Source organism: Aethalodelphis obliquidens, unplaced genomic scaffold (assembly GCF_003676395.1).
Source record: "Aethalodelphis obliquidens isolate GAN/ISIS:26980383/991018 unplaced genomic scaffold, ASM367639v1 scaffold48, whole genome shotgun sequence".
Classification (NCBI taxonomy): Eukaryota; Metazoa; Chordata; class Mammalia; order Artiodactyla; family Delphinidae; genus Aethalodelphis; species Aethalodelphis obliquidens.
In genome coordinates this window covers 1,941,801-1,954,081 of record NW_020837992.1, presented here as the reverse complement: position 1 = coordinate 1,954,081, position 12,281 = coordinate 1,941,801, and the positions used below count along the sequence as shown (strand labels likewise).

Genomic DNA, 12,281 nt, shown 5'->3' with positions numbered 1-12,281 from the left:
CTCACCCACCAGCCCCGGGGATCAAAGTGGCAGGTGAGTGAGTGAGGAGAAGCGGCAGAAGAGAAATGAGCCTTCACCACTTCCTTCATAACGCAATTTCCTCTGCAGCCCCTCTCCTCTCCAAGGACGAGGCCTTATCATGCTTCTTATTAGACTATCTGCCTGGGACTGTTAATGAGAAACTATCCTTGAGCCAGCAGTGCAGATGGTCTCCATGGGAACAGTCCCCTTTACAACTTCCCTCTCCCTCCCTCCCTAAGTGCGTGCGTGCGAGTGCGCACACACACACGTACACAAGTACACACATACACACGTTGGGGCCATAGGGAGGGCAGTAGGGACCTTGTCCATCTTGCTCAGGGTCCAGCTTAGAGTTTCTCCTGGCCTCCTCCGTCCAGAAGCACCCACTCCTCTGAGCAACTATTACTGGTGAAGTCGGGGGGCGGGGGGAGCAGAGATACCTGCAACTCTTCTCCAAGCTGTGCTAATTCCAGGCCCCAGGGGCTGGTTCTGGAGAGCTCAGTGGGGACTTCTTGGAGGCTATATCACTCTCTCACCCCTCCCCAGACACCTGTCACCTGGAGAGAGCCCAAGTCAATGCTGGCAACACATGGGCCCCATCTATTCCTAGAAGCAGGGAACAGGGGACAGAGGTGGTATGTCTACCTCATAGCACCGGGATGCCAAGACTTTCTGGCAGAAGTGTCAGAATTGTGGCAAAGGTGGTACACATCTAAATGCAGAGCCAAGGAGCATGGCTGCCAGTCAACGGGCCATTTACGAATGCAACACCAGATACGGTTGCTGGAGACATGGCTATTAGATCAGCATTTTAAGCTTTACTTTATGATCCTGATGGCCGAATAATTCCCCCACCATGGTAAACAGATGCCATGGATTTTACTTTTCAACTTTACCATGGGAAAGTTGAAAAGAAACAGAAGGAATCCATGCCTGGTTCTCCCACGGTGACATTATAATGGGGCTCTATTTTAATGTCTCATTTAGCCACAGTCTTTTGCAAAAGTAATCTCCTTCTCAACCCTTCCAGGCCATCTGTCCTCCTCATCACTTCAGCCAAGAGGACCTGGACATACGAGAAAGGCAAATAAGAGCTGTCCACCACGCTCGGCCCCTGGAAACTCCACTTCGATAGGTAAGTCAAGACGACGGAGGGCCCAGGGAGGGGTGTGGAGGGAAGAACTCCCCAGTGACACTAGACTTCCAAACTCTGCCGGCTCTGGTCCCACTCAGCAGGCTTCAGGCAGCCATCCTCGCAGCCATGGCCCTGAGAGACGGCACTGCGACTCAAGGTCTCAGGGCCCCAACTATGAGGCCACCTGCATCGATTCTTCGGAGGGAAACCCAGCTCTGAATCCAGAAGCCACTGCTTCCCCATCCCCAAACTTCTCTGAATGGTCTTCACTCTCCCCTGACCTTCCCTACCCTCCAATTCCTCTGCCACAAATCAGGAGAATAAAAGAGGACAGCGCAGGACTCACGATCCATGGGAATCTCGATGGCCCCGCTGAGGCTGAGCAGGCAGAAGAGGAAGGCTGTGTGGACCCAGGGCGGTGGCTGCTGCCTGGCCATCCTGAGCACTGGGCCTCGCTCCCTGCTCCCTGGCCCACAGCCTCCAGCCGCTGTAACTGGGCCTCCCGGACAGAGCTCAGCTGTGGAAAGAAATGCGATGACAGGTGAGTTTTTCTTGAACTCTTGGTTTGCTCCAGCAATCCTACAGGGCCTTGAGGACTCCAGGGTCCCCTTGGATAGAGACCTATGTTCTAATACAGGGTTTCTTAACCTTGCACTGTTGACTCTGGGGACCCAGTGATTCTCTGTGTGGGGAACTGTCTTGGGTATTGTAGCACGTTGAGCAGCATTCCTGGCCTCTACCCACTAGATGCCAGTAGAGCTCACTCCTGCCTCCAATCAAAAACCGTCTCTAGACATTGACAACTGTCCCCTGGAGGGCCAAACCACCCCCTGTGGAGAACCAGTATTCTAGAAGGAAGGACAACTCAGCATAGAACAGTCATGAAAACAAACACTGGCTCCCAGGTCCAGCACCTAGAAGGTGTCATGCACTGAGCCAGCAGGAAATGCACCAATCTCACAGCCTCTATGAACCACGTGTGATGAGTGGACCCGAGGCCGAGTGTGTCTGGGGTAGCAGCACAGAGACAAGATCACAGTGCTGTCCTTTGACCCAGAGAGAGGGGGAGGGGAGCGCACTGTGGGCCGGAAGTTTGGTAAGTGAAAACTTGGTTGCCCCAAAGACTTTTTGTAAATGAATGATTTCTGCAAATACTTTGTGCAGCTAAATATTTGGCGGTGGTCCCTGATGTTGTCCCTTAAGAGATAAAGGCAGTGCTGAGATGAGGGCCCAGGACAGGAGGCTCCAGGAAGGTTGGTAGAATAAGCAACATTTATGACAGCACGATGTTCACATCCTCAAGCACCAGACGTCATTCCAGGGCTTACAGGGGTAAGGGTTAAAAATGGCTGTCCAAGGAGCCTGGAACAGGTCCTTGAGAGACAAACCCTTTTCCCCTTGTCCTGAGAGAGAAGAGCAAGCATGGCCCAAGCTGAGGCTCAGATACTGAGCTATAAAACTGCCCGAGGCTCGGAAACACCGAGTTGTAAAAACGGGTCCCTTTTGCTGTTCTACCTACCATGGGGCCAAAGAAAGCAAAGAGGACAGTGGGAGGCAGTTTCCCCACAATTCCTCCAGCTTTGCTGGACCAACAGCCATCTAGCAAATGGACACACTGTTTAAAACAATTTGGCAGCAAAACGAAGCCTCTATCACCTGTACAACCCCACCGTCTCGCAGCTTTCCAGACTGAGGGTGTAAGGCATGCCCTGTGCCGGGATGTGAGCAAACTAGAGGATGCTGATTCAGATTTCAGCAATTTCTTTCCTGGAAGCTGGGCCCAATACCAGCCTCCAACCTCATGTGTATTTCTGGACTCCATCTGCTGGTCTCCTTTCCCATTGCTTCCTCCTTGGTTTTGGGCACCACTGTTTCACGCCAATTACTGCAACAGCTTCCTAAGTGGTCTCTCCCCACGTCTACTCTTGCCTCTCTGGTTCATTCTCCATCCACAACCAGAGTGCTTACTCCTCAAATGCAAGTATAACTATGCCACTCCCCTAGTCAAACTCACTAGCTCACTGCTGCTCCGAAGTTGAAGCTGAAGCCCGTGAAATGGCTCAGGAGCCCTGCATGATGCAGCCCCGTCCGCAAGGTCATTTCTTATCACCATCCCCTCGTGTTCTGTGTTCCGGCCACCATGGGTCTTCTGCCAGGTCTTTCAGTGCATAATGCTCTGTTGTGCTGACTTCTGCACAGGTTAACTTCTGTCTAGAACACTCTTTGCACCTGCCTTCTCTCATCAGGCTATGCTAAGTATGACTTATGTGCCCCCTTGTCTGCGCTCCTGAACACCACTCATGACCCCCTATTATAGCACTTGTCACTTTGTATTCTAAAAGTACTCTAAAAGTCACTAGTCTGTACGCCCTATAGAAGGGAAGGTACTGTAAGGGAAGGTGCCTCGTCTTGTGATTCCTGGAATACAGCATAGTGCCTAAAACATAGCAGGCACTCAAAACCATGTGATGGTTTTGGATGAATGAAATGAGCAAATAAAAACGAGCAAATATTATTTTGGATGAAAAATGAGCAAATAAAATAATAAACCACTTGGATCACATGTTTTAAACCTGTTTCCCCACAAAACCACCAGGCGGCGCAGGAGAACACAGGCTTTGGACCTGGGCAGCAAACTGCGAAGGCTTCCAATCAGTGGAGGACAAAATTCCCTCCCTACACAGGCACTGCTCTCTGGCCAGGGAACCATCCAGCTGTAAGAGAGTTAAGAAAGTACAAAATGTCCCAAGGCGGGGACTGTCTGGCTGGAAGGCATCACAGCAGGTCTTTGGTTCTTTCTCCTAAGATGATCCTCACACTGTCTCAAAAAGAGTCTGCGAATGCCTCTCCGTGGCTCCTGCGTTTCCAAAGACTCGACTCAGGTTATCCAACTGCAACCTTAGTGCTGAGGGAACCGGCACCGGGGGGAGGTTCAGCTTTCCTTCCAGGAGGACAGTGGGGATGGCTCCAGTCTTGGCTCCATGACCGCCATGTTTTGTTCAGGAGCTGCCAAGTGGTAGGAAGTGATGGGAAAGAGAAGGATATCTTATTCTGGGAATCTTGATGGAACCGGGAAGCCAGAAGCTATTCATTAACTAGATACACATTGGCAAGAAGAAAGTCCAATTATTTGGGGCGTCTTTAACTCACAATTTAAAAACACAGCAGGAAAAGAACAGAGAAATAATCACGTTTAGCTGTTTGACAATTCTCTCTCTCTCTTCTCCTGGAATCCAATTTTTCCAATAAAATCTTTAAAAAGGAAGATAATTTAAAGAGCATGTAGCTTTATGCAATCCCCTTACTTCTCAGATGAGGAAACAAGAGCGGAGAAAGGGGAGGTGATGTGCTCAGGGTCACTGTGCAGGTTAGTGGCAAAGCTAGGAAAAGAACCCAGGTCTCCTGATTCCTAACTCAGGGTTTTTCCATCCAATTTCCCTGTCTCTCAATATGCATGATAGGTCCTAAGCAAAGTTGCAACTTAAAAAAGAAATGTATAGTTTTGCAGTACCTCAAAAAATTAAGCAAAGAATTACCATATGAGCCCGTATTTCTGCTCTTAGGTATATGTCCTGAAGAATCAAAAACAGGGACTCAAACAAGTACATGTACACACATGTTCATAGCAGCATCATTCACAATAGCTGAGAGGTGGAACGAGCCCAAATGTCCATCAAAGAATAAATGAATAAACAAATTGCAGGTTATCGCTGGGAGAGGAGAAGCAGACCATCCAGCCGGGGGCGGGGCTTGGGGGTGGAGTTGTCAGGGCTCTTCAAGGGAAATGCTATCTAACTGTGGAGCATCCCGTGGAGGAATAAGGAAAATCCCACATCCTTGAGAGGGCAGATAGAGGCTGCAGAAGAGGGGGTGGTGATGACTGTCTTGGAAAGTCGGAAGAGGGCGTGGAATTTTTCTGTGTAGCTCCACGGGGGCAAAAGAAGGATCAAATGGGAGGAAGTTCCAGAGAGGCAGATGCTTCTCTGAGATGCAAGGAAGAAGAATCCACAGCCATCGTACAAAACCAATCATGAAAATGAAACACATCACCCACACACACTACCACTATGATGTACCTGAAGGATCCTTTTATATCGAATCAAACAGGTAAGAGGTGAACTGTAAGGCTACAAAATACATTGAAGGGGGGCCTATTGCACGGGGAGTGAGGAAAAGAACAAAAATAAATAAAACCAAAAGAGAAATCTTGTGTGGACTGGTGGTGTACTATGAACTAGAGAATATGATTAATTCAATTCTTGTGTATCTGAGATGCCTGCACCCCAATCCACTGTGTGAAAAGAAAAGCCAAAAAAAAAAAAAAGAGAATAGAGTCACCTGAATATGAAGTGTTCTGCATGTGATGTGCTGAGCTCACTGCTTTTCATAAAGAATCCATATGGCATTTGGTCAGGTGTGTCCCTGACAATGTGCCCCCACAGGAGGGAAACTGGATGCTTATCAGGATTACCTGGGTACTCTTTATTTATTTTTTTTTGCGGTACGCGGGCCTCTCACTGCTGTGGCCTTTCCCGTTGCAGAGCACACGCTCCGGACGTGCAGGCTCAGCAGCCATGGCTCACGGGCCCAGCCGCTACGCGGCACGTGCGATCCTCCTGGACCGGGGCACGAACCTGCGTCCCCTGCATCGGCAGGCGGACTCTCAACCACTGCGTCACCAGGGAAGCCCCCCTGGGTACTCTTTAAATACACAAATCCTTGGATGCTCAAACTTCTAGGTAGGGCGTCAAATCAAGCCTGCAGATTAAAACTTTTTTTAAAATTTGAATGCCCTTAGAACCTCTGTTATCTTACATGGGGGTGCTTCACACACTTAGGCCTTCTTGAGCTCAAGGACTTCAAATTTGCAAGCCCTGTGGGAGATTTGAATTCAAAATATCTAAGATGGGGCCCAGGAAAGCGCACGTGAGTTGAGTGATGATCAGCCACTGGGGGGGACAGCAGACATGACAGCCTCTCTCGGGTGAGTTCAAGAGCATTGGCCACGCAGCAAAACCACCTGGGTTTGAAGCCACTCCCCACTTACAAGGGGGGGATCACGGGCAAGTACTGAAACTTTGGAGCTTTGTGTTTCTCATCTGAAAAATGCATATAATAGAAGCACCTATCCCAGAGGCTGCCACTGTGACTTGATACCCCAAATCCTATAGAAAGCACTTAACAAAGCATGGGGGCACAAGCTCAAGAAATGTTAGCTAGTGCTACCCATCGGGCTTTGAACTACCTCCAGGACACTACCAGCAACTGCTCCAAGGAGCAATACTACTTATCCAACCGCAATCAGGGTGCTTTTCTATTTTTCCCTTCTGGGTCCTGGTTTGCTTTCTTTCCCCAGATTGGGGGGCCCCTGGTGTTGATTCCACAAGCTGTCCCTGGCAGATGGACGAGAGGCCCACAGCTCCCACAGGCTGTCGCCGTCAGGAGTTCCCCGCATTCCCGCAGCCCCATTCTGAGCAAGCTGTGGTGTTCACAACACATCTGAAGTGATAGGGAGAAAAGACAGGCTGCGCGGAGACACGCCTCAGTCGGCAGCACCACGGCCCCTGCAGCAGAACCCGCCTTGGACTTTTGGCCAGCAGTCAGCCGGCCATTCGTTCACTTACCAGACCTGGTGGCAGGCGCCAGTCTAGAGAATATACAGGGACAAGAGCTGAGGTTTCTCTACTCTTGCAGAGCCTACGTCTCAGTGGGGAAGACAGGAAATAAACGTTGAACAGCAACAACAACAACAAAATCAGGCAGCAGTAAGTGCAAAGAAGGAAATACAATCTGACCTGCACACAACGTTTACAGTAGCCTTTTCCATAATTGCCAGATTTGGAAGCACCCAAGTTGTCCTTCAGTAGGTAAATAGATAAACTGGTCCATCCAGACAATGGAATATTTTTTTAGCACTAAAAGGGAATGAGCTATCAAGCCTTGAAAAGACACGGAAGGAACTTAAATGCCTATTAGTAAGTGAAAGAAGCCAATCTGAAAAAGCTACCTACTGTATGATTCTAACTATGGAACATTCTGGAAAAGGCAAAACTATGGAGACAATAAAAAGATCAGGGGTTGGAGGGAAGGAGGGATGAATAGGTGGAGCACAGAGGATTTTTAGGGCAATGAAACTACTCTGTATGATGCTCTAATGGTATCATTATAATTTGTCAGAACTCATAGAATGTACAATACCAGGAGTAAACCCTATTGCAAACTATGGACTTTGGGTGATAACGATGTGTCAATGTAGGTCCATCAGTTGTAACAAGTGTACCACTCTGGTGGGAATGGTGATGACACAGGGGTGGCTGTGCATGTGTGGGGGCAGGAGGCATATGGGAAATCTCTGCACCCTCTGCTCAATTTTGCTGTGAATCTAAAAGTGCTCTAAAAAATAAAGTCTATTAAAAAAAAGAAAAAAGAAACTACAGTGATGGTGATGTGATAAAAGAAAGTGACTGGTCAAGGAAGGCCTCTGTGAAAATGTGACATTTGACCAAGATATAAACGGCAATAAGGAGCCAACCTTGTAAAGATGGGTCAGAAAAACATTCCAGGCAGATAGAACTGCCTGTGCAAAGGCCCAGTGGCAGGAAGCAGATGGGGACATGCAAGAAACTGAAAGAAGCCGGTGTGACTGGAGCTTGGAGGGTACGTGGGGAACAGTACGAGTCATAGTGGGAGAGGGAGACAAGAGTATGCTCCCAGAGGGCTAAAGGCCAAAGTAAGGAATTAAAATATATTCTAAGCATGTCAGGAAACTATTGTAGGGTTCTAAGTGGTGAATCGACCCGATAAGATTTGTTTGTAAAGACCACTCTGCTGTGTGGAGGGTGGAATGTAGATCGACAACACTGGAAGCAGGGAGACCTTGTAGCAGGCGCTGTATCCTCTGGGGCAAGGCCAGCCCCTCAGCTTCCAAACCCAGAAACTTCATCACACAAAGTTTTATTCCCGGTGGTGAGGGCAGAGCTGAAAAATTCTGCAAAAATCTTTTAGTGCTGGGTGTTTACGATGGGTCCAGAGAAGCTGGGCGGCTTCTTTGGAAGTGCCTCAGGCCCTCTCCGAGGGGGAGGGTGGGTGGCTTAGCTGCTTCACAGTCCTTGTTTTACATTGGGCTTTTGCATAAGGTTTTGTTTCAAGAAAGGATTCTGTTAGTAAAACAAAGAACTGAAAACCCCTGTGCGACAGCCTAACTTCCCAAATGCAGAAACCCTGCGCCCAGTGGCAAAAACATGTGAGTGCAACAGCCAGGTGCAGGCGTGAGGAACAGCACACCAGGCTGGGGCCGCAGCACTGCACTGGAAACCGTCTGGCTTCCCGTGGCTAGCATCTCCTCACTGAGGCCTGGGGTGCCTTCTCGGGACAGCCTCACAATCCCTGACACCCCCGGTCAACCTGTGACCATCCCCACCCCAGCTGCTTCTGTCCTTTATGTCTCTTAAAATAAAACGTGCTTCGAAAGCCCTCCCTGATCAGGCCCTTGCATACCTGCCCAGTCTCATCCGCCGCTCCTCCACTCACCCCCAGTTATACTGAATTATTCCTAGTTCCATGAATAGTCCTTGCTCGCTCATCCACCCACTGAGAGAGGACCGCACAGACGACGGCCACACCATCTACGACAGCAGGAGCCTGGCCCACAGCCTCTGCAGCAGGCAGCCCAGAGTGGTCAGGACTCGGGCAGTGACTACAGGCTTTCAGATATTTTTTACCAGTATTTCCGACTCAAGACCAACCAGGGAAAGACAAATATGCTTCTCAGACCAATCACATGGGATGCCTGCTTCTTCTTAGCCCGCCTCCAGGTGCCCATGTCAGTCTGAGCATACAGGAAGTCTTCCCTTTCTTTCACTAAAAACCTGTCCTCTCCCCTCTCTGCCTTTAAGTCTCTGCCAAAGCAAGTGATGGTGGCTGACTCCCTTGCTATAGCTCACTCCAAATAGCCTCTGCTTGTTCTCATTTGGGTGGCATTTATTTTCACTCTAACTTTACATAAATTACTCTCTTTTCCTAGTCTGCCTTTTCTGCTCTTTCACTCAACTTTCTGTTATCTTTCAGGCTCAGTGCAGGTGACACCACCTCTGGGAAGCCTTCCTTGGTTTCCCTGGAACACCCTATCCCACCAAGGCTGGATGCAGTCCTCATCCTCCTTGCTCTCAGAGAATTCTGGGATATACTCGCTGTAATGAGTGCTAGGTCTTGGTGTAGATTGTTGTCTCCCCAGTGAACTCCTTGAGGCTGTCAAGCACACAGAGAACCTAGTGGGCATTTACTGGATGTTTATCCAGCATCCTTGCTCTCCTCCTCCTATCCACTGTGCCTGTGTTCATCTGCTAGCACTGCCATTACAAAATACCACAGACTGGAAATTCACTGTCTCACAGTTTTGGAAGCTGGCAGTCCAAGATCAAGGTGCCGGCAGGGTTGGTTTCTCCTAAGGTCTCTCTCCTTGGCTTCCAAATGGCTGCCTTCTTGCAGTGTCCTCACACGGCCTTTCCTCTGTGCAAATGCACCTCTGGTGTTTCTTCCTCTTCTTATAAGGACACCAATGTTATTGGATTAGGGCACATCATAATGACATCATTTAACCTTAATTACTTATTTAAAGGCCCAGTCTCCAAATAGAGTCACATTGTGGGTAGACCTTCAACATATGAATTTTGGGGGGGACACGATTCTGTCCATAATAGTACCCACATTTTTCTTCAGCAAATTTATCTCTGCCTCTTTCTCAGAATGATCCTACCCCAATTCCAGGGCTGGCTTGTGATTAATATAAGAAAATTAGCATTCCCTACCCCTCACCACTATGGTTGGTTTAGGAAAGGATATTTCATCCAGCTGGAGGCAGTGTGCTTCACGTAGACTTCTGCTAAAAGCGCTGAGAAAGACAAGTTTCCCCCTTTCTTCTGAAAGAGATCCAGTGAGGAACCCCGCTAAGGGGAGAGGATGGAGCTTCAGGGAGTGGGAGTAGGGGGGTCTCCAAGCATAATGTGAGGATACTCCAACACTGCAGAAGGCAGAGAGAAGACACAGGAAGACCTGATCCTTCCCGTCACTGAGTCACTGATGGAGCATTTCCTGAAGCAAGCCCTACTTGGGGATTTTAAATTACTTGTGTGTTTATATTAAAAATTCTCTTGAATTTTTAGGCCAGCTGGAGTTGAGTTTTCTACCACTTGGAAAGGACAGTGCTGTCAGAGTCAGAAATGCCCCTAGTATGTTGGTTGAACACATAAGCTTCCCATGACCTCCACTTTCTGTATCAAAAAAGCATTCCTCCCTCCACCTACCTGCCTGCCTCTGCCTGGACCCGGCCCCAACCTTCTGCTCTCAATTGGTTGGCTAGTGGGAAGCTGCTGCATTGCACAGGGAGATCAGCTCGATGCTTGTGACGACCTAGAGGGGTGGGATAGGGAGGATGGGAAGGAGGCTCAAGAGAGAGGGGATATGGGAATACATGTATACATATAGCTGATTCACTTTGTTGTACAGCAGAAACTAACACAACAATGTAAAGCAATTATATTCCAATAAATATATTAAAAAAAAAAGAAAGAAAGAAAACTCAGGGCATTTCCATCTCCTGAGGCCCTTAAAATGTAGCCAAAGTGTGTACTCTGCTGGAAACGAAGGAGATAAAGCACCCCTCCCCCGAAACCCTCCCGTGCTAATGGGGTGTGTGAAGAGGGACACAGGTGGGTGTCATAATCAGTGCTTTTTTTCCCATCTTAAAATAAATAAATAAATTGGGGGAAAAACCCCCCAAAACTATCTGCTCTCTCCTGAATTTCCAAACTCTTCTCAACTTGCTCCCTGCCTTAGCAGAGAAACATGTTCATGAGTTTCTCTCATAACGAAACCATAACATCATTCTCTGCATCTCACAGCCTCCCTATATGTACCTGAAGTTTTTTCTTCCATTTCTTCTCATAAAAGTGTTTTTTTTTTTTTCTACAGTGGTCAATGGCTTCTGTCTTTACTTATTCATTCCCATTCACTCCTCATCCAACGACATCCTGGAACTCTCCTGTCTGGACCTCCCATTGGCCTCCCGATGGCCAAAACCAGTGTTCTCAGTCTTTATCTTGCCAGACCTCTTGGAGGCACTAACACTTGTTAACCACCCCATCCATCCCTCCTAACATCCTTTCCTCCTTGGCCTCTGAAACACCACCCTGGGGCCTCGTTTTCTCTCTGGGCCTTCTAACCTCCACGATGGCACTGATCACACTGCTGGATCCTTTTCTGCCTGATGTCCTCAGTGTCTCCATCAGGGTCCTGACCCTCCATCTCTATTCCCTGTCTTTGTTGGTGGTACCCACCTAAGTCACCAAGCTAGACACCTGGAAGCACCCTTAAATGCCACCTCTTCTCACATCTCACATCCAGGCACCAAGGCCCTTGGACTGTCTCCTTCCTGGTGTCTCTCATTCCCCCTCCCTTCTGCATGTTCCCACCTGTTTACCTCTGATAAATATCATGTCTCATGAACCACTGCAATAACCTCCCAATTGGTCTCCTTCCAATCCATTCTCCATGTTGCTATTACAGTGATTTTTCTAAACCGCCACCTGATCATATCAGTGCTCTGCTGCAAACCTTCCCATTTCTCCCCATCAATCTATAAGATCAAATCCAACCCCCCAAGCGTAGCATATAAGGCTCTTTGAAATCAGGTTCCTGGAGGCCTCTCCAAGCCCACCCAAACCCCAAATGCTTCCTTACTGAATGCTGTACCATTTTCTAAGCATACCACACCGTTTACAGCCTCCACACTTTACCGGTGCCATCCCCTGTGCTTGCAAAGGCCTTCCCTCCTTGTCACGCCATTAACTCCTACTCAGTCTTCAAGACCTCACTGCTCAGACATCTTTGGCTCAGTGAAGAATTCCTTGTGCTTAGCCTGTGTCCCCCACCCCCAAGCAGAGCTGAGAGCCCATCTCATCTCTACTGTAGCTTAAACCTGCCTCTCTGAGGCCCTTAGCACACTGGCAAAACTATGTGATTAAAGTAAGGGTTGGAGACCTTTTCTGTAAATGTCTAGACAGTAAATATTTTAGGCTTTGTAAGACAGACGGTCTCTGTCACAAGTACTGAACTTTACTATTACAGT

General features: G+C 48.5%; 1 protein-coding gene across 6 annotated transcripts in view; it reads right to left on the bottom strand.

The window, feature by feature from the left end:
* The window catches only part of NFASC (neurofascin), a 191,578-nt gene that overhangs the window by 75,993 nt on the left and 103,304 nt on the right, over positions 1-12,281 (bottom strand). For all 6 annotated transcript variants that reach the window (XM_027082734.1, XM_027082729.1, XM_027082731.1 and 3 more), the window contains exon 3: positions 1,503-1,673. In XM_027082734.1, the coding sequence (XP_026938535.1) occupies positions 1,503-1,593 (91 nt within the window). In that variant the 5' untranslated portion in view covers positions 1,594-1,673. The remainder of the gene's footprint in view (positions 1-1,502; positions 1,674-12,281) is intronic.